Source organism: Phyllostomus discolor, chromosome 7, assembly GCF_004126475.2.
Source record: "Phyllostomus discolor isolate MPI-MPIP mPhyDis1 chromosome 7, mPhyDis1.pri.v3, whole genome shotgun sequence".
Classification (NCBI taxonomy): Eukaryota; Metazoa; Chordata; class Mammalia; order Chiroptera; family Phyllostomidae; genus Phyllostomus; species Phyllostomus discolor.
Window position 1 is genome coordinate 2,831,997 of NC_040909.2, and position 27,326 is coordinate 2,859,322.

A 27,326-nucleotide genomic window follows, 5' to 3' on the forward strand; every position below is an offset into this window, starting at 1 on the left:
GTCTCCCTTGACCGTCGCCTGTGGAATGGGGGCCCCCGGGCGGGGCAGACTCAGTTCAGGGGTCTTCTCTGCACAGACCTCTCTGTTGCTCACTGTCTGGTCTGACGCGCCGGGTCCTGCCCGCCGGGGCCAGGGCGTGTCTGAGGGACGTGCTCAGCGACCGGCCGCCAGCCCCCCCGGGAGCGTCTTAGGAGACGGTTTTCCGCCTGTTGGCTGCCGCCCCCTTCCCGCGGTGCGTGCCGAGCGGCCCTGCCGCCCGTGCAGCTCCCCTCTGTCCTCCCCGCGTCTGTGTGCCCGCTTCGAGGACCACCGTGCGTCAGGGTACGGGCATTCAGCGTGTGTTGACGCGGCGTGTCCTTCATGGTGGTCTCCTCTTAGCGTGTGCCTTTCCCCCACGACTGTGTCACACGCCTGCGGAGGTCACTGGACCATCCTCATCGGGCACCAGCACGTGGAAGGAAAAGCCCATCCCCCCCCCCCCCCCCCCCCCCGCAGGCCCCGGGCGACGACGAGCAGCAGTGGGCACCCACCCTTTCGGTGCCGGTGCTGCTTGTGAAAGTCGGGTCCTAGCGTCCACGTTCCACCCGCTTTGCACCCGTGCCTTAGCCGTCTCTCCGGTGGTCAAATGTGTCTTTCAATCGTATGCTCAGACCCACGAATGACCCCGAGTGGCACCAAGACCGTCCTGAGAGAAGGGCGGCAGGTGTGCCAGCCGGCCTCCACTCGGTTTTCTGCACTGGGCGGGGCTTCAGGGACCCCCCATCCCCCCACCCCTCGGGGCCGTGTCTGACACTCAGCGCCAAGCGAGCGCTGGCCCCCAGCTCCCCTGCCCGGCCGGGGCCGGGTCCGCCCTGGGTGAGGAGAGGCCCGCCCGTCCTCCCGGCACCGGCCGGCGGCTCACGGGGCTGCGCTCCCTCGCAGGACATCGTCTCGGCCCTGGAGGACCGGCTGCCCCCTGGTGCAGGCCGAGCTGTCGGTGCTGGTGGACGTGCTGCACCGGCCCGAGCTGCTCTTCCCCGAGAACACGGACGCCAGGAGGAAGTGCGAGAGCGGCGGCTTCATCTGCAAGTGGGTGGCCTCTTTCTCGGCGGGGGGTGAGGGGGTGGGGGGCAGGGGCGGGGGAGACAGCGCAGCCCTTCTGAGGGGAGGTGCCGGGCCTGCATTCCGCTCTGACGATGCGAGGCCGAGGCTCGCTCTGCCTTCCTGCTGGGGAAGGCGACTCGCGTGGTGCGGCTGCGCACTGCCCTCCCCGGCGGCGTGGCCCACTGTCAGGTCCTGACCCCGGCCGGGGGCTGCCCCAGAGACACCAGGTATTCTCGGCCCTGCGGCCCCCTGCACAGTCTTCCCGGAACCTTTAGCTGCTCTTGTTGCTGCCTCGGCCACCCTGAGAAAAAGAGCTGGCCACGCAGAACCTCCACTGGACTGCCCCCCGCCCCCACCCCCACCTCGGGGCTGCTTGTCGGCTGCCTTGACCGAGGGCTCTGCCCCCGAGTTTTCCCTTTCTGGGCCCTCAGAGGACAGCACTGGGGGCGAGGGGCAGTGCCGGCCCAGCCTTATCGTCCTGAGGGTCGGGGCACTGCTGGCCACAGTACCAGCCCCCAGAGGACTCGTAAAGGGCAGGTGTGCATGGGCCTTCTTTCCTGTCCTCCCTCGAAGGGTGGCCCTCCGCTGCCCAGCGCGTGTGTTTGCTGTCACCGGCCAGCAGGTGTCGCCATTGGGACGCCGTGGCCGACTGGGTCCTCAGGGCCGGAGCGGCCCAGGAGTCTGTGGCCCACACAGGGTTGTTGGTGGTCCCCTGTGAGTGGCTGGGCTGGGGCAGGGGGCTGGAACCGGGGGACGGCGGCAGGGCAGTGACGTGTGGCTCCCCCGCGCAGGCTGATAAAGCACACGAAGCAGCTGCTGGAGGAGAACGAGGAGAAACTGTGCATCAAGGTGCTGCAGACGCTGAGGGAGATGATGACCAAGGACCGGGGCTACGGGGAGAAGGTGAGGCCCCGCTGCTGCCGCGGGAAACCGGGCCGGGCCACCGACGCGGCGGCTGCGGAGGTCCACCTCAGGGCAGGCACACGGACAGGGTCAACGTTTTTAAAGCTGTTGTTCCTGCACCCCCAAAACCTGTCACTGTCTCCTCTAAGAGTCAGGTGTGTGCAGTTGTCCTCTCCGCGGCCCCTCGCCCCATGACCTGTGGTCACAGGACCCGCGGTGGCGAGATGCTCTGTCCACGTACGTTCCTGCTGAGAGCCCGGCGCCTCTTGTGCTCGGAGGTGCGTGTCACTGTGTGCGTGTCACTGGTGTGCGCTCCAGCCCGGTGCACCTGCGGGCTCGCTGGCCGCCTCCTGCCGGGACGTGGCCCAGCGCCTCCCGCGCACATGAGGAACTCCCCCTGGTTCTAACTGGGAGTCGGGGCAGGCAGACGTGGCACCGTTCCACAGGAGGCTGTGCAGCGGACGGTCCCAGGGTGGTGCCACTGGGCTGAGCAGGGCGCACAGGGCACGTCCCCAGCCCCCCCCTCCCCGCCCCCGAGGCCTGGGCCCGAGCTGGATCTCCCAGTTTCCGTGGGAAGGTAACACCGCCCACTGTTGGGTCCCGGCCACCCTCGGCGGCACGTCCGCAGTGGGCAAGCACACTGACCAGGTCCTGGAACGGACCCAGAGGCCCGGTAGCCCGTTTAGTCAACCCTCGCGAGGGAGGGTCGGCCGTGACGCGGCAGCCTGCGCATGTCAGGCCGGACATGGGACAGCCCGCACCGGCGCAGGCAGGAGGGGGCCACGGGGGGGCTGGTGTCCCCTCAGCGGTCACCTGTCGGTGCTGTCAGAGCCCTTCTCCCCGTGCCATACAGGGGGATGCCTGTGTGTTAGGGTTAGCCAGCGGGGGTTTTGTGGGGGGAGCCGCGGAAGAGCTGCTGAACCCCAGTGATGAGAGCGAGGAGCCTGGGCAGCGAGGGTGCAAACGGCGAGGCAGCCGCCGCGCCCGGGGGCCTGCGAGGGGGGGGGAGAGGCAGGGACAGCAGAGGGCGCACACCGGCAGGTGGGTAGTTACACTCCACGAGATCTTCTTTTTTGTTAAAGAGGGCTTTGGAAATGGTTCTGAGACGTGATTCCAGTTAAGGAACTCACTCTCTGTGATGGAACCACAAAAGCAGCTTTGATGAGCTGTGGACACAGTCGTACCTTTGGGACGTGAAACTTTCAAGTGCGGGAACCACAGTTTTCTCCTCCTCAGAACACGTCCTCCCTCCAGATCGGAGGTTCTGGTGTAAATGGGGTCCTCGACTCTGGGGAGACTCCGGGGACCGCTGCCATCGGGACGGGACCTTTGCCTCCTGAGTTCCCTCTCGATGCCGTGGAAGGGCAAGCCTCGGGCGCACCGGGCGGGCCCATGCTCCAGGCCCTCTGGGGCCAGGTGGGAGGTCGGCCTGCTCGCGGCCCTTCCTGCCCGTGGGTGCCCCCGGGAGAAAGTCGTCACAGAGCCCCGAGACGCTGTGGCCCTGCGCGCGGCAGAGCTCACGGAGGATGACGGGGCCCGGGGCGGTGAGCAGGCGGTTAGTCGCAGGTCCCCGTGGTGGGGTCGGCGCCCAGAACCCAGAGGTGACGCGTGGATTCTGGCTCGGGTCCGCGTTCAGCAGGAGGAGGGCCCGCACCCCCAGGCAGGGGGTGGCTGGAGGCAAGAGGACGTCTCTTTCCGGTGTCGTTGGGCTGCCCGTGCCTTCCCCGTCCCCAGGGTGGAAGTGTCGTAGAGGAGCATGGGAAATGCCCCGGAGACGCTCTCAGCCTGTCAGTCAGGGACACTCTAGGTGCCCTCACTGGTCGAAGATGTTCTAGAACCGTCCAGAATCCCGTGGTGGCTGGCGGCTCCGGTTCCCGCAGCACGTGCGGGCGGCAGTGCCCCTGGCCCCGAGCTCGGGCTGCCGGAAGGTGCCATCTCCCGCCCGTGGGAGCTGAGCTCCAGAAGCAGGGCGGGGGGAGGGGCGCTGCCCCCTCCCGTTCTCACCCATCTGGTCGCAGGGCCCCTTGGCCTTGGCTCACGGAGGCTTTTGGAAGACGCCTCTGATGCTTGGCTGGCTGCGCCTGTCTGCTGAAAGGAGCGTGACATTCAGGGTGGGCCAGCTCCTGGGGCCGCGTCCACCTCCTTGGCCCAGTTCTCCCACAGCCGCCTCCCCCGGGACTGGTCCTGTGACCGGGCCTTCTGGGTGCACCCAGCCTCGCCCCGCCAGTCTCCCCTGCACACGGGCCCGTGGCCAGAAGCCAGAGGTGCTTCCCGGGGTCACGGGAAGTGGCAGGGGCGAGGCCAGCACGCAGCACGCCCGCCCCCCAGGCGGTGTCCCCCGTGCCTGCGGACCGAGCTGCAGCCCTTCAAGACGAGGGGACTTAGGTCCCTGTGCCCGCCTCTGCTTCTTCGCTAGACAGGGTTTAGTCACGGACGTAGACGAAAAGTTCACATCGTTCCTTGTTCTGTTCAAAAGCACGAGTGTGCTTGTACGGGTCGATTTGTTTGAGAAAAGTCTCGTGAGAACTGGCACCCACGTTACCAAGTAGATGAAAGCAGAGCAGAATCACTTCCATGTTCAGAGCTGCGTGCGGCCTCCAGCACGTCTCAGACACCGACACGCACATTCACCGGCCCTTGTTTCCGTGCCAAGCGCCCCTCCCCCCCGGCATGTCTGCTGCCATCCTGTCTCCTGTCAGATCAGCCTCAGAGACCGGTGTTGCTCTTGTTATTTTATACGGGGGGCGAGCGGGTGGACACAGGGAAAACAGAGAGGGTCGGAGACTTGCCTGGGGTCACATGGCCGACAGCGAGAAGCCGGGAATCCAAAACCCACACTGCCTGGTTCCCCAGTCCCGGCTCTCCCCACCGGCGAGCTCAGGTGACACCCTGACGCCAGTGCAGTGCGTTGAGCCAACCCCCCAAGTCCAGTGTTGCAGTTTCGATTGTGCGACACGAACAGGCGTAAGGGACAGAACGGCCCCAAACACAGCAGAACTTAAAGGTCTCGTCATTGGCCCAGTTTCTGACCCCTCAGCCCGATGAAACCAGGCCGCAGCTGGCAGCTGGACACACTCCCAACCGCGGTGGTCCCCGAGTCACCAGGCCCTGCGGTTGCATTCGGGTCCCGCGGGAAGGAGTCGGGTCGGTGAGCAGCCGGGGTCGGCCCACTTGTCTCCGACCACGCCCCGAGGAGTGCCCATCCGCCCTCGGGGGTCAGGTGGGACGGCAAGCTCAGGGCTGGTCGGAGCAGGTTGTCCCGAAAACGCAGTCGGGGCCACTCAGGAATAATTTTAAAAATCACCTTTGTTGAGTCCCTGCGATGCTGAGCACCAGCAATGCGTATTCTTTCCAGAGAGCAGAAAACAGGAAATGAGGGGACGTTAGAGGTCACCCCCAACCGAGACATTTCACACGACCCTTTAGCATCTTTCTGTCTTACACGTTCAGCGTTCGTAAACTCTAAACGTTTATTCGGACGTCACGACCACTCCGTGGAATGCCTGCTGGCCTGCACCTTTAAGCTATAGGTTCAACCATGTCCAGGTTTGAAACACAAAAACTTCCCGTAGCTACACGCCTCTGAAATCGGGTCTGACCCCCCTCTCACTCGGAAAGCCTTCAGCCCCGACACCCCCTGGACGAGGGTACGCAGTCCCTGGGTGAGTCGGCGACTCTGTGGCCGACTATAGGTTTTTACTGAGCTGCTGTGAAGTTGTTAGTCAGCTTTGGAAAGAAACCCAGAGGCCCGGAATTCATGTAAAAGGATGTCTCAGAGTTTACTTAAACCCCGCATTCCCTCCTGAGCAGGAGACGCTGTGTTATTACTGGGCAGTTGCCGACCGCGGGTGGCACCAGGGCCATCACGGCACACGTGTCCCCCGTCCCCTGGTCGTGGCCCGTGCCGGTCCCTCTCTGCGGGTGGGGTACAAATGAGCCTTTAGGCGCCGCTGTTTCCGATGGCAGCCTAAATTCGCCAGACGTACTAAATACTGATGAAGTGTGATAAGTCAGTCAGAATGTTCAGCCTTAAAGCAGCACCGCTGCGACAGACGCTCTTGCCCTTGACCTCAGGGCTCGCACGTTGCCACTAACAGACCCGCTGAGTGGGCCTGGCCGTCCTCGGGGAGGGCGTTGTCGTCCGTCGTCAGCAGGGCCAGGGTGTGGAGCGTCAGGACACAGGGACGCACGGTTGGTCCTGGGACAGCGCAGGCTTGAACGGCGAGGAGCCGCCTTCGACCTGCCTGAAACCTGGCGTGTGGGCGGGTTTTCCCCGTTGACCCGCCCGGGCCGCTGGAGCGGAGCCGTTCAACCTGCGTTGTTTGAGGCCCACCGGTATGTGGCTTCGGAAGCCGATTCTGCTGCATCCCAACCGCAGTCGGGCCCGGACCCCCCCCCCCCCCCCCCCGCCACCCCGGGGAGTGGAAACGCGTGTCCTAGAGGGGGTCTGCTCCTTGTTGGGTCGCTGTGACCCTCGCTGCCCTCCCACCCTCGTCCGGGGGGCGAGGTTCTCGACGGGGGGCGGGGCCTCGGGCACACAGAACGGGAGGTGCGGTCCCCGGCTCTCGGTCCAGGTGCCCTCGAGGGCTGACAGCGGCCACGGGAACCGACCTCAGCTGCCGCCTGCCCGTTCCCGAGCGGGGCGAGTCGGGGCGTGGGCCCCCGTGGCGTCCAAATGGCCATCGAATGGGGCCTCCACCCGAATGCGTCCAGGTGGCCCACCTGGACAGCGCTCTGACACTCGGCTCGCTTACCTGTCCTGTCCTAACCTTTCCTTTCTCTCTCCCTTTTCTTCTCTTCCAGCTCATTTCCATTGATGAACTGGATAACGCTGAGGTTCTGCTTTCCTTTCTTTTCCATGTGCTGTGCTGCCGTGTCCACGCCCCATCCACAGCACGCCCTGTGGCCTGCCCTCGCCCCCGTGTGCCCGTGTGAATGTGGCCTCTCCTCCATGTCTGTGTCTGAGCATTTCCCGCCCGTCTGCTTCCCATCCGTCCCCGGAGATCCCCTGGGAGTCCAGAGCGGATTCCTGGGCTGAGCTGGGATTCCACCCACTGCCTGGAATCTCCACGGAGGTCGTGGCTGGCGTCGGCCTCTCACCTGCCTGAGACCCGCCATGGATGTCACCCCAAAGGGCTTTCCTCCTTCCTGGAAAGCGTCCGATGCCAAAAGAAGTGCCTGCCCTGGTACAGCTCAGAAGAACTTGTGAGAGCTCTGCGGTCTCCCTGAGGGGACTGCTGAGCGAGAGGGAGGGGTCCCCTCCGGTTGTGCGGTGGTAGGAATTCCAGGCACTCGGGGCCGTGGGTGGGGACGCACGGCACCCGCCCGGGGCTTCTCCCTGGGAGCTCTGCCCAGAGACGGGAAATGGACGCGTCACCCGCGCCGGCCACCGCACGTGGGGTACGACATGAGCTTCGCTTACCGGACTCGCCCGGGAGAGCGAGGGAGGAGCGGCCATCTGTGTGGGCTCTCGGGCCTCTGAGACACTTTCTGTTTCGTGAATGTTTCTCAAGGTTTCTCACCGTGTTTTTAGGATGCAGCGCATGCTTGGCGTGTGGTACTAGAAAAGATTAACGTGGGGAATTCATGTGTATGTGATTGGGAAAGTTTTGCTGCTTGGCAGATGAGGACACTGGAAGAAAGCTTTGGCTGCAGGAGAGAGCTTCCTGGGGTGCCTGTGTGTGGTTTCCGTAGACCAGCAGTATTTGGGGGGGGGCACGGAGCTGCCTGAGAGAGCGCAGCCCGCTGGACGGCTGCCACCAGCCTTCCGGAAATGCTCAGGGGCGGCTCCCATGTCCCTCGGGGGTTGGCGTCCTGGGCTGAAACCGGACGGTGATGTGGGCGGCTGTGACTTCGGTCCAGCTCCCTCGGGAACGGAGCTCAGAGAGGCCGAGGGACTCACCCCAGCTCACACCGCTGGGCGCTGGCTGCGCTCCGACCAGCACAGGGCCGGCCGCTGGATGGCCTTCTCCTCAATGTGCATCCAGCGTGCGCGAGTCCAGCGTGCGCCGGCGAGGAGGCCGAGCCCTCTGGGACGAGTAGAGGCTGGGATGACCAGGAGGTTGGGCAGCAGCTTTGTCAGCCGCTAGGACCACAGGGCTTCCCAGCACGTCCCAGTCCATCTCCCCCCCCCCCCCCCGCCCCCCCCAGTTGCCCGCAGAAGTACCTGCTGCCGCGCGTGCCCGCCAGCACCCTCCCGCCACGTGCTCCCTCCCCCGCCCGACGCAAATGCCTCGCTGTGGTGGGGGGCGGGGGAGGGGGGAGCTGCTCTTCTGATACGTGGAGGTCGAGGTTCTGTGAGGTACAAGTGGAGTCGGCCAGGGCTCGCCCGCCCCTGCCCGAGCCCCCCACACGGTGACCACGCTGCTTTGCGCCGCGGCGACGGGCTGGCGTGCTCGCTCGCGCCGGACAGAACCGGGTCTCCTGGCCGGGCGCGCGTGGCTCGCTTGCAGAAAGGCCCCACGGTCGAGCAGGTGTGTGTATGGTTGTACTGCGGGAAACAGAATGCGGTCTGTCTGTCTGTGAAGGAAGAATGTTCTGGCAGCCACTCGGATTCTTTGAAAATTCCCTGAGGAAGCAGCTGTGGATCCCTCCCCCCTGGTTACCCCTGGCAACCACCAGAGCCCCTGGGGCATGACCAGCTGGCCGTCCCCAGGCCCCCAGGCTGCCTGATTGGCCTTTACCGTCAGTGGCTGCTCTGGAAACTCCCGCGGCTCAATCGGCGTCTCCCCACCGCGCCTCGGTGGCTGCATGTGCTGGGGACCTGCAGCCCACAGCTGGGGCCTGGGGAGCTCAATGAGCCTGCACGCTGGCTCGGGGGGCGCCAGGCCTGGCGGCGAAATCGCAGCCCCCCGTGCCCACTTCTGAAGGTGCTGGGGAACAGCCCCTGGGGGACGGCCGAGGCTCTCCCTGTGACCTCCCCGACCCCTGACCGGGGATGCCCCGCGTGCTGATGGCCACCGCCACCTTGGGAGAGGAGATGTGCCGTGAACGACCCGGAGAAGCACAGTGCCTCCGCGTGGAACTCAGTGCTCCAAGCACTCGGGGTGACACGGGGGCCGGCACCCAGGGTCCCTGCAGCAGAAGAGCCCGGTGTGGGGTCTTCCCCGCTGTCATCTCCCAGGGGGAGACCTCACGGAGAGCCAGGAGGAGGAGGAGGAGGTGGCCTGCCTGCCTGCCTGCCTTCGGCAAAAAGAGAGGCGGGGCCCCGTTCCTACCCCCAGCTTTGCCTTCTCCTCGGGGGCTGGGGAGGGTGCAGACGGGAGGAGAAAGGGACGCCGCTGGCACCCGTGACCCTGCTCGCTCCCAAGTGCCCAGCTGGACGACGGGTTGGGACGGCGCATCCACACACAGATCGAGGCATGGCGGGCCCCGTCACCCCCACGGCGGCCCCTCGTCCTCCTGCTGAGCTTTGAGCGGACAGCGGCGGGTGTTGAAGACCGTTGGCGTCGGTGTGACCAGCACTCGCACATCTGTACTGTTCCAGACCGGGTGCTGGGGGACGGGGGCCGCATGGAGCCCCAAGGACACGGTGCCCACCCTTCTGGGGCTCGTGGCCGCATGGGGAGACGGACAGGCGTGCAGACCAGTGTCCAGGGAGAGCCGTTGTCAGCCAGGAGAGGGACCTGGGGCCGTGAGAACGCATCACTGGGACGTCTGAGCAGGGAGGGCAGGTGCCCTGCGAGCAGCTTCTCTGAACCATGAAGCACGACGCTGACCAAAGGGAAGCCGATGCCACGTGCCTCCCGCCACCTGCCACCTGCCACCCGCGGGTGTCAGGCTAGCACACATGGGCTGCGGCTCCGCGGGCTGGCTGCACGCACACGCGTGTGCGGTGGGACCCCCACGAATCGCTGTCACCCCCAGGAATCGCTGTCACCCCCAGGAATCGCTGTCACCTGGAAGCGTGGAGTCGCCAGAGCCCCTGCAGTCAGCCCACTGCACACCTCCCACTGTCCGCCCCCCTGACGTGTCGAGGGCGGCTGCAGCCGGCTCCTCCCGCCACGGGCTGCTGCCGGCTCGGGAGCCACCGGCGGGGAGCCTTAGGAAACTCAGGGTGGCAGCGGGGAGAGGCACAGAATCGTTCAGTCTCACCTTCAGGGGGCGTTCTCGTGACGTCCGAGCCGGGGTGGGCGGTGTCCTATTTTTTTACAGGGCCGAGGACGGCTGGGTTGGACACCTGCCAGCACTCGGGCGGCAGTTACATAACAGTGCCTTTTTTTTTTTTCCTGGAATCTGGGCTTTACTGCTGATGTGTGACCTTCAGCAGGAACTGCCGGCGAGTGCAGCGGGGCTGTTTACTGCGGGGCACTGGCCGCCCCGCGCAGGGCGGGCGCTCGGGAGCGGCTGCGGCGCAGCGGCCAGGGAGGCTCTGCCTCTCTCTGTCTCTCTCCGTCGTGCCGAGACCGTCCCATAGCTGCTGCGGTTGTGTAACTCAGTCACATGAAAACGCGTTTTTAAACAGCAGTGAGTTTCACTGTTGAGCGGCCTTGCTCTGGAAAGGACCGGTGAAACTGAGTAACTTTTGCTGCTGCTGCTGCTTTGGCCTCTAAACACGAACGTCCTTAGAAAAATGCGACCTGACGGCGTGATGTTGTCCCGCTGAAACGCTAGGGGACCTCGCCCTCAGCCCACTGGTCTTCAAAGTGCTCCGGGCTCCTGGCATGGGCGGGCGTGCGGAGCTGGCGGAGGCCAGGGCCCGGTGCCCCCGTCTGCAGCCCGTTGGGCGAGGCTACGCGGGGCGAGGTGGGCGAGGAGGAGCTGCAGGCTGACTCGGGGCGGGGGTCGGAGGTGAAGCACTCCCTCTGATGTGCTGACAGCCGGCCTGTGAGACGGTTACGTTTCTCGAACTGCCTTCCACTTCTGCTGGGGCGGTCCGTGGTGGGAGACATTCACGGTAAAGGAAGGGTCTAGGAGCCCAGAGGTGGTAGAGGAACTCACGTCAAAGGCCGTGGAGAACTAGGGGTGTTTACATGTCTGTGCTGGCCTGTGTGTGGCCCCAGGGGGAGGACGGAGGGGCGGGCGGGTGGGTGGGTGAAGGATGGACGGACAGGAGGATGGTGGAGGGGTGGGTGGACACAGGGACACACTTGGCCGACCTTGTCTGGAAGCACTGGGAAGACTGAAGGTCCAAGAAAAGCCGAAGAAGCAACAGAGAGCAAGAGTGGTCTCTGGGTTCGAGACCCGGTGACACCGGGTGGCCGCTGATCGCCTGCTGGGTGGAGCCCTGGGGTGGACTGGGGTGGGGGGGGGGCCTTGTGACATTCAGACTGCCCGCCCGCCCTGAGCGCCTGCTCACTGAGCAGTGCCTCTTCGTGCGAGGACCGCCAAGCTCGGTGCCAAACACGTGCCGAGAAGACCGGTCTGTCCGCTTCCTGAGCGTCGTCTCGCCCTCCGGGTCTCCCGTGGGGGAGGGGGGGGGGTGGAGCTGTCACCCAGTTCGGACGTGGCTCGTCGTGACCACGTTTTCCAGAGTTGCCACTTGCTGCCACGGAACGCCCTCAGCCTCAAGGACACGCGGCAGGGCCCTCCGAGGAGGGCGCGCTCATAAAGGCTGCTGGTGTTTTTCCTCGGTTTGTTTGAACGGCGCCTGGCTCTGTTTGGCCTTCTCGTGCCCGCAGTCCTGCGTCTCAGGGGTCATAGCCGGAGAACTTGCCCGTCAGGGATTACGAAATGCGGTTTACTGAAAACACACCAGGCGTTACGTAAGGCCTTAGTGGGAAGGAATCCTGGTGGGTGTCGGCGCTGTCCCCTTGAACTTCGGGGCAGGAGGCGGCGCCCAGAGCCTGCGCCCCAGCCGCCCGGCCCCTGTCCGGGGCGCCCGCCGTCTCCGCTCTGCTCCTGGAGTGGACAGCAGGGACTCGTGCTCGGGGATTCCTGGAGCTGCAGACGGACCGTCCTCTGTCGGCTCCGAGTCCTTCAGGAAAGGTTCCTGGGAAAAAGTTCATTTGCATGTAGTTCTTTTACACGTTGAAGGAGTGTAAGCATCAGCCCGACAGTGGTTGAGGGAGGCCCTGGAGGGTCGGCACCATCCGCACCGGAAGCCACCAACGTCTGAGGGAGGGAGAAACAGCGGTGCTCGACCCGGGACCGTTCCAGAAGAAGTCCAGACACCCCTCCGGGCAGGACCGACTCGGACGGGAGGGGGAAGGAGACGCCGCACTTCTCCTCCCATCACCTCCGTTTCCTCGAGCTTTGGTTTCGACTGGCGGGTCCCCGCAGGGAGCCGTGCCTATGGCCCCCGGTCCTGTCCCCCTGGGGCTGGTGTGAAGCACAGTTGGCGGGCGTGCGGCCAGCGCAAACAGTGGGAGGTGGCACTTGTTCCGCCTCAGGCCCTCGCTGCCCTCCACGGCCCGGGCGGCACAGACGTCTGCGCGTTCTTCCGCCCACAGCGGGCAGGGCGTGAGGGCAGAGTTCACGGGCGTCCTCGGACCGTGGAGTGACTGATGTCGGTCTCCAATTGTGTCGGCCATGCTCCCGTGCCCCCGCCGGCCCGTGCCTCCCCGCCCCACCCCGCCCTGCAGGAAGCTGAACTCTCCCTGGGGCCTGCGGGTTGCACTCTCCACGCCCGCCGCCTCGGCCCCGGCCCCCGCCCTGGGTGGAACCTGGAGCTTGAAGACCTCCCCTGTCAGGCTACTTCACCTGACCTGCGAGGACAGAGAAAGGAAGTCACCCAGTTACATAGTCAGTGTGACAGGAAGGACGATTTTCCCGCCCGGGGATCGGACCCACGGAGGGCGGTCGAGCTACACTGACCTGGGCCCCACAGCCCTGTCCCTTCTGCGTCCAGCCCTGCCCTGGCTCGCCACCTGAGCGCCCGGGCCGCGGGGTGTGCCCCGTTGCCGGAGCACCCCAAAGCAGGCCAAGGTCACTCGGTTCCAGCGTGAGTCTGGGCCTCTTTCCAGGGCCCCAGACTGCACCTTGAACCAGCCGGCGTGCCTGGTGCGTGACTTTGGCCCAGAGCAGCCCGGGAGGGGCCAGGCGCGTCCATCTGGCATCGGTCCCCGGCTCCCAGCCCAGCCCTCAGGAGGAAGGACCGTGGGCGCTGTCTTCCCAGGGAGCCCAAGCCTGTCTCCGGCCACACTCGCCCTCCCGTTAGCCCCGGCTTCCCTCGGGGCACCCTCTTGTCTCCCTAGCGTGGTTTGGGAATAACCAAGTGGGGGTGGGTTGCGTCGTGGTCTGGCAAGAGCGGAGTCTCGGAACCGACGGAGCTCCAGAGGGGGTGCTGGATGGGGCAACCCTGCACTCAGGAGCCCCCTTCTCCTCCCAGGGGGGCAGCGTCTGCAGCTCCCGCTCCGGAGCCTGGGGTCTCGCTTTCTGAGACAGCCCGAGTGTGGAGACGGGAGAAGCTTGTGTTGGGGCGGGGCGGGGGTGGTCGCAGCTGGGGCCCCAGAGGCCCCTCCCCCTGCCCCCGCCTCGAGCCTCCGTGGGTGTGTGCTGTCTCGCTTCCCCTCTCCGTCTGTGGACTGACGAGGCACAGGTGGTGGCGGCTTTTGGAGCACGCTTCCTTCTCAGCCGTGGTGGTCTGCCCTGTTCCTGGTTCTCAGTGTTTCCGCGTCTCTGGCCGGCAGTGTTCGCAGCACAGCCACACTCAGGCCCATTGAGCAGAGGCAGTGCCCCCCCTCCCCCACCCTCACCCCCACCCCCACCCCGTGGTGTGACAGCCGACGCCTCTTCTGTGTGCTCGCCAGGCCCCCTCACCTGTGATGTGCTGTCTGTGTTCTGTCCCCGGTGCCGGGCCCTGGGCTTCCCCGGGCTGCCGTGCCGTCACTAACCTGCTCTCTCTCACTCCCCACCAGCCGCCGCCAGCCCCGGACCCGGAGAGCCCGGCAGAGGTGCGTGCCACCCCCGCAGCTGCGTGCTGGCCAGCGGGGCTGCGCCCTGCTCGTCCCGGTCCCGTGTCTGAGCTGTCGTGGAGTCGTGTCTGTGCCGGCAGTCGGTGCAGGGGCCAGCCTGTGGCCTGGCCGGGGACCAGGGTGGCTCTCGGGGTGGGAAGAAGGTCCTGAGGAGTGGGAGCTAGATGCAGGCCCCCGGGGGCCCCAGGCGCCGGCTGTGCCGGGAAGTGTTCGGTCTAGACGTGCTGGTGTGGCGGGCCCTGTCCTGTGCAGAGGTGACGCCCGCTGGCCATTCTGGGCACGAAGGGACCGTTTCGGGACAAGCTGCCCAGGGAGGCACCGTTTCCCGGCGCACTCGGTCGGCTCCTGCCGCCGAACCAGGGGCTCGAGTCCGTTGAGGTGTCGGGAGCCACAGAGAAGCTAGGAGGAGGCCTGTCGTCAAGGGTCAGAATTCCCTTCCAGAAGCCACTGGGGGGCCCAGCAGAGAGAGCGAGAGTGGGGTGCGGCCCGTGGAGGATCTTAGCAACTCCCTCGACGGGCGGCGCTGCGCCGGGCGGCTTCCCTGCAGCCGGCCCCCAGGGTCCCTGTCCGAGCCCCTTCCCCGTCCTCGGCAGCTGGCTGCCCTGCGGGGGCCGGGGGAGCCGTGTTCTGTGTGCGTGTGCGTGTGTGTGTGTGTGTGTCTGCGCAGTTTCCCCTGGACGTCCTCACGCATGCGCCGTGTGCGGGGTTGCCTGTGGGAGCCGCGAGCACCGGCAGAGCTGGCATTGTAACCCCTCCGGGCCCCCTGTGAGCGTCCGTGACACCGAACCTCAGCTCACACGTGTTGCAGAAGCCGATGGCCCTGGGTTCCTGTGTCCGCGCGTGTTCGGCAGCGCCCTGGGTCTGGGGCGGGGCGGTGAGCGGTGCTCGGGGGGGGCGGGCGGCAGCCTTCACATCCACGTGAGGGGAGCAGTCGCTGGCCCCTGCCCCACCCCCACCCCCACCCACACCCACACCCCCACCCACACCCCACCCCGTGTTTTCTGTCCCGGCTGTCTGGGAGCTCTCGGTGTCCGCCCGTCCCCGGTGCTGCGACGAGCACTTAAAACAGCGTTTCTGCGTGTTCAGCAGGAGCTCGAACCGAGTCCACCCCTGAGGCAGCTGGAAGACCACAAAAGGGTACGTAGTCTTGCGTGTCGGGGTCCCCTCCGCCCCACACAGTGGCCGAAAGACCCCTTTGGTTGGTGGTGCTGTTAAAGCCCGCGTGCGTGGGCCAGGACCAGCCTCCGGCAGTCACGTGAGTGCAGCTCCCCTGCCCCGCCAGCTCAGAGCACCGTGACCCCCTCCCGTGCGGGGCCTCTCCCCCCAGGTGCGGCCTGTACGTTCTTTCCTCTGTGACGGGGCATCGCTCCGGGTGGTTTATAATGGAGTGCAAAGGCAGCAACGTCCCGAACTGCACCACTCCGCTCTAAAAGCGGCCAGTGGTTTCGTTTCCTCCTCGGCACACGTGCGGGTGTGTGCCCCCACCTGCACACACCCAGCGTCCTCGCGGCGACGGCTCTCGGCCCCCGCCCCGGTCCGCGTGGGGCGAGCTCCGCGGGAGTCCGGGAGGCCGCAGCCGCCCGAGGCTGCGCAGCTCAACAGTGAAGGGCTCTTCCCCTTTGACGGCGGGGAGTGGGCCGCGAGCGCATCTCTGGGGGGCTCCTGGAAGGGGGGCTCCTGGGCCGAGGGGGCGCTCCGCTGACGCGCCGGCCGAACCGCGTGGAGCCGCTGTCGTCGGCGTGCTGAGCCACGCGGGCCCACGCTGCCCCGAGACACGCACAGACGTCCACTCGTCGGCCCCTCGCCGCTGACCCTAACCCCGGGGTCCGGAAGCGAGCACGCTGAGAAGGCCCCCTTGGGACGGTGTCCGCGGGGTCCTGGAGGGTTCGTGCCCGCGAGGGGTGGTTCGCCGCAGTGCACCTTGGTTCTGCTCACGCGGCCAGGCTGCTGCTCAGCCCCGCCACGTCCCGAACCCTGTTCCTCCTCTCGCGGTCGTGACTTCTCAGGCCACAGCAGAGAGGGAACCGCTCCCCAGAGGTTGCCGGCCACCCCCCGCCCCCCGGCATCCTGCACGTCCTGTGGTCCAGGGACCCAGGGCACCGGCGTTCACGTGTGTCCATCCCCCCCCCCCCCCCCCCCGTGCTGGGTCTCAGCACTAGCAGGTCCCTCACGTCCCAAGCGCCCAGGACATGGGACACGTGCTGTGGGTGCGTGGTGACCTGTGGAACTACAGCAGCTTCAGCCGCCCTGGGCCAGGCCCTGCCCGTGTGCTTAGGGCAGCTCCACCGCCTGGGCCTCAGTGTCTCCTTCTGTGCAGTGGGGGTGGTCGCAGCCTCCCTCCCTCCCTCAGGACTGCCTGTGGGCGGCAGGACTCCCACGGGGACGCGAGCGATGGCCCGCCCGCCTCGCCGTGCACACGGAGACGGGGACGCTCTGTGGGTGGCAGGCGGAGGGGAAGGAGCGCGCTCTCCACCTGCGTGCCGACAGCATGCGAAAGGCCCGCCGCGCATGGCAGGCGCTGGTCCTCCTCCCCGAAGAAGCACGGGGTGTTTTCCGTGGCGGGCCCTGGGCGGGGCAGAAGGTCACTTCCCCCTCTTTGGTTCCCCACCCGCCAGTTCCCGTGGCAGACATGGAACTCGCTTGCACTGCGTGGCAGCGTGGTCTCGCAGCTTCACGTCACGGTTCTCACGTGACACGGAGTGCCAGCAGTGACGTGCGCCCTGCCTCTTCTCGGCCTTCGGGGACGACGTGTGTGGAGTCTCCGGCCGTCTGGCGTCTGTGTGCACGCCCGAGCTGCCGACGGCGGGGGAGCGCCGGTGCTGCTGTTCCCGCAGGGCGGCGGGCGGCCAGGCGCCCCGGCTGGGGAGGCGGCGTCACTGGGGGGGCCGCTGCTTTCCTTCCCCCGCGCCCGGCTCCCGCGCCGCGCTGCTGAGTGGTCACCCTGGCTCAGAGAGGCAGGGTCCTCCCTGAACCCCAGCTGTCCCACGGGGCGTCTGCGTCACTTCTCGTCGCGCTTGTTTTCTCGTCCGTTCCCCATGCCTGAAGTTCTCAGTCCTTTTTCTTTCAGAGCACGAACAAGTCTCATTTTCCTTTCTGGAAAAAAAAACTCTCGCTCTCTGTTTCGTTGTTGTTGCAGTTTGTTTATTTATGGAGAGAAGGTGGGGCGAATGTGTCCCAAGACCTCACCAAGGTGGGGGGAGGGTGAAAGTTGGTGGGATGCGCATGTGGAGGTCCCCCCCCCATAATAAGCACATTCCATGACGTTATGGGGGACAGTGTGCTGGTTGATGCGTCAGTTGCTATGGCAACTGTGAGGTCTCTTCCTGCCCCCACCCCCCGAAGGAGAGACCCCTCTCTCTGTAACTTGGGTTTGGCGCGCTGGCTGCGTGAGTGGGAAGTAGCCGTCCCCGAGTCTGCGGGCTCTTTCCCTGCCTCCTGCTTCCTCTGTGGCCAGTGCACCCCAGTCTTACCAGGGACCCTCAAGACCACACAGAGCAGGAAGTCTACGTGGCTCTGGCCCTCCCAGTCGGGAACCAAGGGGCCGAGGGCGGGGGCGTCCCCCACACAGTGGCAGTCACCCGGCCTTCCACCGAGCAGCCCTCAGACCGTCCCAGTTCTTGCCGAGACGGTCGTCATGTTCTCCAGCTGCAGCCTCCAGGCCTCGGCCTGGCCGCCCTCCCCCCCACGGGAGCACAGTGGCAGTGGCTCCGTGGAAGGATGTCCCAAGGGGGAAATCGCGCCAGACCCTGTCCGTCATAAAGCCCCCTGTCTTTTCTCCTTCCTGGGTTGGCTTTCCTGAACACCCCTTTGAAATGGTGTTCCTCTGACAGACTCATCATCCTTTCAAACCAGCATGCTCCCGGGACAGGGGTGCCGGAGGGTTTGCACTGGTGCCGGAGACTTGAACTCCAGCAGAACTCGATGCCCAAGTGCGGTCTTCTGAGCCGTTAAAAACATGTTGTCCTAAAAGCAATTTGTCTAAAAAGTGCCGAAAACGTCACAGATAACTCCCCACCCCCTCGGCAGCTCTCCAAATCTGGGGTTTGCGGTTGGTCGAGGCGGGAGGTGACTTCTGCGAGCTGACAGACGTGCCGCCTCAGCAGAGGTGCGGTGAGAGAGAGACGTTGGCGTTGGCGGGCAGAATGGAGAGAGGACAGTTGAGATTAAAAAAAAAAAATTCCCTGAACCTCCATTTAAAAAGCCATACTGCCCCTTTGCCACCCCACCCCCTCTTCCTCTCGTGCCTGCTGCCCCAGCGCAGTGGACAAACAGAGGAGGAAACCCTTGTGGCCCTGGGACCCCACATGGGGCGCCAAGGTGCCCCCCCCACAGGGCGCCCCCCTCCCTCCTGCTCCCTCCGTCCCTCCCTCCCGGCTCCTCCTATAGACTCCCCGCTGGAAGTCTCCAGTCCTGCTCTGGGAGCTTACTGACAAGTCCCTTTCAATTCTGCCAACTCGTGCCACAGTGGCGGGTCTTGTGGCGGAGCTCCCGCGTCTGCCTGAGAGACCTGCCCCGTGTCGGCGCCTCTCTGCCACTGCACCCCCCCCCCCACCTGCCTCGTGCTGACGTCCCAGGGATGGGGACGCCGCACCTCCCCAGGCGTGGGGACCCGCACGGCCTTGGGCTTTCAGGCACTTCCAGACTGCGGGGTGGGCAGGAGCCCCGTGGCTGGGACTCCAGCCGCGGCGGCTTTGCGCTGCTTGGCCATGTGTCCGCCCGGACGAGAGGGCCCGTCGCGGCTTGGCGTGTTTCAGAAGTTGCAGGAAGGTCGCTGCAGCCCCTCCCCAGAAGTCCTTCCGTGTTCACGCTGTCAGTGCTTTTCAGTGCGGAAACTCCCAACGTGTACAGAGGACGTCGTTTAGGAACCCTCTTTTGTGACGGCGTCAACAGTGACCGGCGCGTGCCCCCTCTCGTCTTGCTCACGCCCTCCCTGCGCCCGCCTCCGGTGCTTCGACGGCACCTCCTGTGGGAGGCGTGCTTCCCGACCGACCGCCCCCCGACCCGGCCACGGAGCCGTCCCCGTAGCGCGGTCTCTCCCCACCACTCTGTCCTCGGGCGACTTCCCCGAGGAAGGCCGCTCTCAGCGCGCTCTGCCCTCTCGCGCTCCCTTGGGTGGCCCCGAGTCTCCCTGGCATCTGGGGAACCAACCCGGCGCATCGGCCGCTTTCTCCCACCACCCTGGACGGCGACCTGCATGCGAACTCCCCAGTGTGTCCGGTTCTTCCTGGCTCACCCCCCGGGACTGTCGGGGCTGTTTTTGCTGTCGGTCGTCGCCCTTCCCAGTAAAGGTTCTGTCTTCGTCACCGTGGGGGAGAGCCCCTCGGCTACGTAATATTCTAGGCCGCGCCTCTGCGACCCGCTTCCCTGGGAGCACGCTCAGGGGCCAGCTGTGGGCTTGCCCGTCGCTGTTGTCAGTGACGTGTCCCCCCGAGTGAGGCCGAGCCCCGGGCCCCCGTGCAAGCCAGTCCTTCGCTAACTCTGAACCTAACGTCCTTATCCTGTTTGAATTCAGGGCGAGGCGCTCAGGCAGATTTTGGTCAACCGTTACTATGGAAACGTCAGGCCGGCCGGAAGGAGAGAGAGCCTCACCAGCTTCGGCAACGGCCCACTGTCGCCGGGAGGACCCAGCAAGCCTGGGGGCGGAGGTAGGCCGGGCGTGTGGTGTGCTGGTGGGCGCACATGGGAGCCGAGGGGGCCGCCACGTGTCCCCGGGCGCGGTGCAGCTGGCCGGCGACTGTGGGGTGTGTGTGACTTCTCAGCTGCTTGTCCGGTCATCGGTCCGCCCTCACGCCGACGTCCCCAAACCCTCACCTGCAGCGAGAGCACAGCCGAGCCCTTTGCCCCTCGTTCCCACGTGGAACCCTCTGGGCGGTGTTTGGGTGTGACTCCGGGGGCTCCATCTTGTGGCGGGTTCTCCCAGGGTCGTTAGGCACACACAGTGGCGCTGACCCTGGCCGTGAGGACGGCGAGGCTCCGTTTCTCGGACAGTCACCTGTGCCAAGGGCTCCCCCGCACTCTGCACCCTTCACCTGGTCTCTCCTCCGAGTGACCCCCTTGGTGGCAGGTGCGGTCGTGTCCCCGTGTAACGGAGGGAATGGGCGTCGTCAGGACAGGCCTGTCTCTTGAACCCGGAGTATCTGGTTCCGGTGTCTATGCCATGTGCCTTCCCAAGCCCCTATGGGGGTCTACCCCCCCAAAACAAAAACAAGCAGAACCCTATACAGAAATCTTCACAACACATCCTCAGAAGTATCCAAAACATGGTAAGCACAGTCACGGGCAGAGAAGAGTGGCAGACCCCCAGACCTGGCTGTGAGTGCCGGTGTGAGCTGCTGTCCCAGCAGCTCCGGGAGGCATCCTGGGTTCCTCAGCAGGTGCAGCGGGTCAGCCTGCCGCCTGGGGCTCAGAGCTCCGGGGAAGCGCCGTTCCGGTACCCTTGCCGAGTGCTGGGGCTCTCAGGCCGTCCCTGGGACAGGACCTCAGCTTCCCCACCAAAGCTCCCAGTGACTCTCAGGCAGTGTCCTCGCATGATAGTGCAGACGCGGCTTCTCCTCACTTTCTGTAGTGAGCTCACCCAGCAGGAGACGGGCCCTGCCCTCGGGGGGATCTGTGGGGGAGAAGACACCCACCTGGTGCTGCTGCAGACACAGCGGGTCCAGGTGGTCAGGGCGGGGGGAGGGCATTTGGCGGGAGCTCGGCAGGGCAGCCCCTAGGTGGCCTCTGCTCTCCAGGACCCGCCCCGTGCTCAGTTGTGTGTCTGGGTGTCAGTGCCTGCCGGTGACCGTGCAGGGCGAGCCCCCAGACACGCTCCAAACACGGGCGGGCCCACTCCCCGAGCGGCACCTGCCTGTCTCCTGAAGTTTGTCGGTCTGCTCTGAAGACCGCCGAGGGGGGCCCCTTGTTCTCACGGCTCACGCCCCACCCCCAGCTCACGGCTGCGCACCACACGCTCAGTGTTTGCAGAATGAGTGAGTGGATGCATGGACGAGCAGATACCGTCGGTGAGAGGGTGGGTTGGGGCGAGGGTGGATTTGTCAGGGAGAGGGCTGACGGGGTCGTTTCAGGCTGCGCTTCCTGCGGGTGCTCCCAGGGGCGCTGAGTGTGGGCTCCCTGGAGCGCTGAGTGTGGGCGTCTCTTAGAGCAGCTCCTAGCCGTTCTGCCCCAGGTCATCGTGTTTTAACGTGACAGAGTCCCGGCTGGTTGGGTGGCTTCAGGTCTCTCTCTGGACAAGCACTGTCCGCCCTTCACGGTGGCTGCCCGTGTTCCGGCACCGTCTCTGCGGCTCCCATGGGACGTGCCCTCGGACGGGGGGCTGCATCCCCGTGCAGACGCCCAGTGCCCGGTGATGCGCGTCACTGAGGTTGGGGGAGCGAGCCCCGTTGAGCAGCCGAGGGTGGGACGCGCGGGCGCAGAGTGGCAGGCAGGCAGGCAGGGCCAGCCGCTCCGACGGCGGTCCCTAAGCACGCTGCCCCGTCTCCCCAGGGGCAGGCCCCGGGTCCAGCTCCGCGAGCAGGGGCGAGATGAGCCTGGCCGAGGTTCAGTGCCACCTGGACAAGGAGGGCGCCTCCAACCTGGTCATCGACCTCATCATGAACGCCTCCAGCGACCGGGTGTTCCACGAGAGCATCCTGCTGGCCATCGCGCTTCTGGAAGGCGGCAACACCACCATCCAGGTAGGAGGGGGCGTGGCTGCCCGCGGCATCCCTCTTAGCAGCAGTCGGGGGGGCGGCGGGGCTGGGAGCCAGACGCCCGGGGCTGCTGGGACTCCCGAGTAAGCGCCAGCCTCTCCTTCGAGCGTGGCGCTCCATCGTCCCGAAAAACGGATGGACCTGTGGATGCCGCGCTGTGGCCGTTCAGTTGCAAGTCAGACTTGGCTCCAAATCCTGGGTGACGTTTGCAAGCGGCGGCAGAGCTGAGGGTGCGCCAGGGAAGCGGCCCAGGCCCAGGGACGCGGGAGGTGTTCATGGAAGTGGGTTCCGTGGACGGTGGCATGAAGTGGACGCACAGCTTTTACCCCAGGGGGCCGAGAGGGGCGTGCGGCTGTGCGGGCCGGGTCGGGTTGGTTTCACGCCCGCAGAGGCTGCGGCTGTTACCGACCGTAGACTCCCTGCCTTGTAACCAGAACGTTCAAGGCGACCAAACCCCCCTGAGCGAACAGGGCGAAGCCCAGCTGGGCGAGTCGAAGCGAGCAGGCAACTTTTCGTTGTCTGGGTGTGGTGTACGTTTAAAAATAATGAAAACTGGAGTTCTGGGAAGTCCTTACAGGAGCGGTTTTGGTGAACTTCGATAACGCATACGTGAGGTAACCTTACGTGAGCGTGGCCGTTGAACTTACTCCTTAAGAGGCTTGAATGCCAGGTGTCCGCGCAGCCTTCCGTCTCATTGGCTCGCTGCGTGGGGGTCACCGGGCCGTGTGCAGCCAACACACGTGGTGGTGACAGTGGCTTTATTGAGATGGTGTGCGTGCCACGTGCCACATGTTGTCCATGTGACTGGACACGGTATTCTTGGCCTTGCTTTGGGTCAGAGCCTGGACTGATGAGGTCTTGGTTCGTCCTGCAGCTTAGGGACGGGCCTGTCTTGCTGCAGGCAGGTGAGGCCCGGGCCGGGGCACCTGGTGGGGCATCTGGCAGGGTACCGGGAGCGCAGGTGGGATGTCAGCCCCCACTGGTAGTCACACTGGGTGCCCAGGCCTCACACCACCTGAGCAAGGGACTACACAGTGTCCTCGCCCTGCGGCCCCCGCGGCCCCCATGCACACCCCAGGTCATCGCTGGGCACTGCCCTGCGGTGAGGGTTGTGCTGGAGGCGGGCCCACCGCAGGCCCAGCTGTCACGTTAGCACCTGAGCTGTGGCCCGTTGGGATGGCCATCTGATCCCGTCACTCGTGGGGCTGGCCGAGAGTGGGCTGTGTCCCGGAGCCCTCATCGCCCACTGCCAAGGTTGCAGCCTCACTGTCCGCCCGTGCCGGCCGGTGGGGGCCGTGTGGAGACTCCCTCGTCATTGTGCCACGTGGTTCCCAGGATCGAGGCTGGTGAGCTGCACCCTCACCGAGCGCCCGCTCTCTGTTCATGGTGCCCTGTGGGAGGCCACGGGGCCACTGGGCCCCGGGCCCAGCCGGCCTGCGCGGCGTTCTCTGGCCCCGTGCGGAAGACGAGGGCCGTGGCCAGGCGCACCGGTGAGAGGGGCTGTCTGGCTGTTTCTCCCACGTTACGTGTGCGCCCCCCCCCCCCGCTTCCTTTAGCCTTTAGCTCCCACGTCTTCAAGGAAACGGTGCTGAGAGTGAGTGACGGCTCTGTTCCCTGCATCTGCTGTCGGCCGGACTGGGAGCTGGGAACCCCGAGTTACGCGCTCCCACCCCCCCCCGCCCGTGGGTTTCCGAGGGTGACTGACTGGAGAGATCTCAGAAGCTTGGTGATCAGGGAGCTGCAGATCTCGGCGGCGACAGGAATGCACGTGGGCACGCGGGTGCCGTGTCGGGGAGGCGGTGGCAGCGTCTGTGCGGGAGCCAGTGGGTGGGAGGTGTTTGCACAAGATGGGCCTGGAAGGTGGGGGGCAGGTCTGGAGGCGGGGCAGGGCGGGGCCATGGGGTCCCAGTCACGTGGCTCGAGAGGAGGGCGGCCCGGGGGCAGATACTGGCCGTCCCCGTGGGCGGGACGGCAGAGGGGGCAGGAGGGACCGGGGTGGCCCGGGGTCTGTGTGCAGCGCAGGGCAGCTGCCCGAGGGGCCTCGGGGCCGTGCCTGTGCATCTGCCCGCGAGGGACAGGTGAGCGGAGGAGGGCAGGCGCCCGGAGCCGGCAGTCCGTCGTCGGAAAGGTGACTGGCAGTAGCTCAGAGGCGAACTGGCGAGAGCCCGGACTCAGGACCGGCCCGTGGAGGAGCTGGTCCTCGCTGCGGAGGGCACGTGGGCTGGGAGGGGTGCGGGGGACACTCTGCATCCTGGCCGGGGTGTGTGGGCCACGCAGTCACACTGGCGTGCGTCACACCCTGGCCACTGTGCCGAAGTCACACCTCAGTGGAAAAAAACAGGCAGGAAAAGAGACCAGAACCCAGCAGGGTCTGGGGGGGTGGGGGGGGGGCGGGGCAGGGACAGGGTCTGGTGGGTGGAGACCCCAGCACGCCCTGCCTGAGGCCCGTGCTGGGGCTGCTGATGGGCAGGCGGGGCTGGCCGGAGGCCCCCGTAGGCTCCCCGGGCCGGGGAGAGTGGGGTGACGAGCGCGTGGAGACTCAGGAGTTGCGGCGTCAGGCGGCGTGCCGAGGGCTGGCAGCACCCAGGCTGCGGCTGCTGGCGTGGTGCCGTGTCGTTCCCAGCGCACCCCGACGGGGGTGGCAAGACGCACAGAAGCTGTTTTTCCCTCAAGTTCTTTATCTTGTAAAGTAATTACGAATATTAGTTTCATGTTTTCACACAGCCATTACTCATGTGCGCAGACTGCAGATGAGATGCCGCGGCTGAGCTCCAGCAGCCCGGCCTCCCGGGGGGGGGGGGGGGGGGCACTGTCTCCTCTCCAGGGCGCCGGGCTGCCCGGGGGCGGCTGGGCCTTGGCTCAGGGCCCAGGCACCCTGCCGGGACACGGACCCGGCGCTGGGGGTGCTCTCCCCGCCCCCCCGCCGCCCCCATCTGTGGCCTGGAGGGCTGGAGGGGAGAGTGTGGCCCTCGCCCGTCGTGTCGTCAGAGACCCGAGGTTCCAGGAAATGTGTTCCGGCTCGAGGTGGCTGAGGTCCCCTTGGCTCCACGCTCGCCTTTCTCGGGAGAGGCCGACGCGGGCCCGGGTCGCCCAAGGCCAGCCGAGGACAGACTCCCCGAAGCTCTGGGGCAGGGGCGGGGCGGGGCAGTGTTCAAGGTTCCGTCTTGCTTTAGAGCGGCCGGTTCAGCGTTGTTGGTGACCCGCCGGGGCGTCGGTGCTTGTCGGGCGAAGGCTGCAGGAGGCCGCGACCCGTGGGGGCACAGGTTCCGAACGGCTGGGCCTCGGCACCAGGTCCCTTCCTCCTGCTCCCCTGGCGTGCCACAGCCCCAGGGAGGGAGCCGGGCCTGTGGCCGGGTGGGTGTCCCCAGATCCCTGTTTCTGAGCGGCAGGTGGCGGGAAGGGGGTCGCCCGTGCGGGAGCAGGGCTGCCGGGGGGCCCTCGCTCTCGGCAGCTCCCCAGGGCGGCACACGGAGCTGGCAGGGAGCCCTCCCCCCGCCCCACCCGCCAGTCCCACTTGTGTGGGACCGGGGACGCCAGACCTGGGCTCCTGCCCCCGCGTCTGCCGAGCGTGAGGCCAGCGGGGCCTGCTGGGGCCCTGGCCGCCCTGAGTCGGGGCTCTCTACGGTGATCGGAGGTCTCCCCACGAACTCTGGAGCCCAGCAGCGACAGCGGGCTGGTTCCGCTGACCAGGTCGTCCCTGGGTTGTGAGAATCGTCCCTGGAATTGCAGCAAGTGGCCGAGGGACGGCACCTCTGCCCGGCAGGGTGCCGCTGGGGTGGGGGCGGGGGCGGAGCAGGAGCTCTGGGTGAGAGAAGCCGTCTCGGAAGGTGGCGCGAGGCACGGTTCTGCCTGGAGACGGCCGGGGAGGGACAGGACCCCGAGGGACGCCGGGTCGGCGGGCGCCGGCAGCATGGGGGGGGGGCGGCGGCGGCTGCGAGGGAAGAGGACAGAGGCGGTCTGCTGGGGGGGGGGGGGCTGCTGTGCGCACAGCCGCTGGCCGCGGAGGTCCGCCCCGTGCGAGCATTGGCACCGCCGCCCGCCAGGAAAGTCTCACCATGTGGCCGTTAAAAACTAGAAGCCACGCTGGTGACGGCCGCCAGCAGCTGTGAGTGCTTCCCCTTCACGGTCCGCTCGTCCCAGCGGCGGGCCCCTCGTTTCCCCAGACGAGGGGACGGAAACCCACGCTGGTCAAGGAGCTCGCCCCAGTCACGCACGCGGCAAGCAGCAGAGCCAGGGTTTGAACGCCTCGCCTGCCATGACTCCATCCTTGGGGGGGCGGGGGGGGCCTGAGGAAGGGGGCAGGTGTTCTGTAATGGAAGACGGCTCCCGCCCTCCACCTGCCACAGCGCCCGCCCTGTTGCTCCTTGACCGCTGCCTGCAGCGTCTCCCCCTCGCGCTGTCTCCCTGGGTCCCCAGCTCCGGGAGGAGCAGAGCGGCTGCCTTGCTGCACATGGTCCCGTTGGTGCTGCCGCAGAGCCCACACGGTTGGGGCGGCCCTTGGCACGCCTGTGGCTCTTGGGCGGCTCCTGGGAGAGCCAAGCAGGGGCTGCCACCTTGGCTGTCCTGCACGGCCCCTCCCTGTGGTCCGGGCACTTCGGAGCACCACGGCTCGGGTCCAGGAGGCCACGGTTCAAGCAGCAGAAAGTGGAAGATACCAGCCCTCACCTCTCCCAGCCCCCAGAGGCCACGTGGCTCCTGTCGGGGGAGGGCGTGTGTGCGGAGGGAAAGAGGGAATTGTGGGGCCACCTTGGAGACCGGCTCCCCTACACCCCACTTCAGAACTGCTGGGGCGCCTGCCATGGGCCAGTGAGGCCCCACGCCAGGCGCTGCCTGTGCGGGCAGGGAAGCACCGTGTCTCCCCACGGGGAGCTCCGGTCTCCCTGGGGTCCGGCCCCGTCCTGGCAGACGTGTCGGCTCCTGTCCTCGCCCTGCTGGGTGGCGTGTGAAAATGCAGCACTGCCCCGGGGACGAGGTCGCTGGGGCCATCGCTCCTCGGTCCGCACGGTCATTGCCCGGACCAAGGAGGGCGCAGCTGTCAGGGATCCGAAGCCACGATGCACAGTCGCACTGGGCACTCCTCCTCCCCTGGCACTGTGTCACCCGCCCACTGTCACCCAAAGCCTGGAAATGCCTAGAAGCCGAATCGGGGACACTCCCCACCTGGTGCAACAGACTCCTGGGGGCAGCGTCCCCAGACCCTCTGGGGCCTCCTGTCCCTGCCCCGGCCTCTGAGTGTGGGGACCCCCCGAGGACAGCTGTCGTCCCCACACTTTCTCCCCCGGGTGCCCTCGGAGCAGCTCAGGCTGCACGGTGGACCCTCTGCGTCCAGAAACGAGGGGAGGGTCCCCCAGGAGTGGGTGGCATTGGGCAGCCGTGGGGTGCGGCTTCCCTTTGCGTCTCCCCCCTGCCGCGTCTCCCCCCTCCGGTGCCACCCACTTCCTGCTGGCCCCTAGACGGGCTCTTTCCTCTCTGCCCGCTGTTTGGTGGTGGCGAGGGGGGAGCCACCAAATAAGCATCTGCTTCTGGATTCGTTTTTGGCACACACGGGGTGCCACGAGCCCCTTGGCGCCGGCGCCTCCGTCCCGATCCCTCGCCGGGCTCTGCGTCCCTTCCTCCTGCACCGTCGCCCCAGCGCCAGGAGGGCGGTCCCTCGTACCCCCTTCCCTGCGGAGGGACCCAGGGCCTTGGGGGACACCACAGGGCCTGGGGACGTGTGCCCAGGACCGTGCAGAGCCTCCCCGAGAGTCGGGGGGGGGCAGATGCGGATCGTCTTGACCTCATTGCTTCCGGTGGCAGA

General features: G+C 66.5%; 1 protein-coding gene across 1 annotated transcript in view; it reads left to right on the forward strand.

The window, feature by feature from the left end:
• Window positions 1-27,326, forward strand: part of ITPR1 (inositol 1,4,5-trisphosphate receptor type 1) — a 214,465-nt gene that overhangs the window by 129,417 nt on the left and 57,722 nt on the right. The window contains 4 exon segments of the mRNA XM_036030250.1: window positions 13,785-13,820; window positions 14,931-14,978; window positions 19,354-19,486; window positions 21,324-21,514. Coding sequence (XP_035886143.1) covers window positions 13,785-13,820; window positions 14,931-14,978; window positions 19,354-19,486; window positions 21,324-21,514 — 408 coding nt within the window.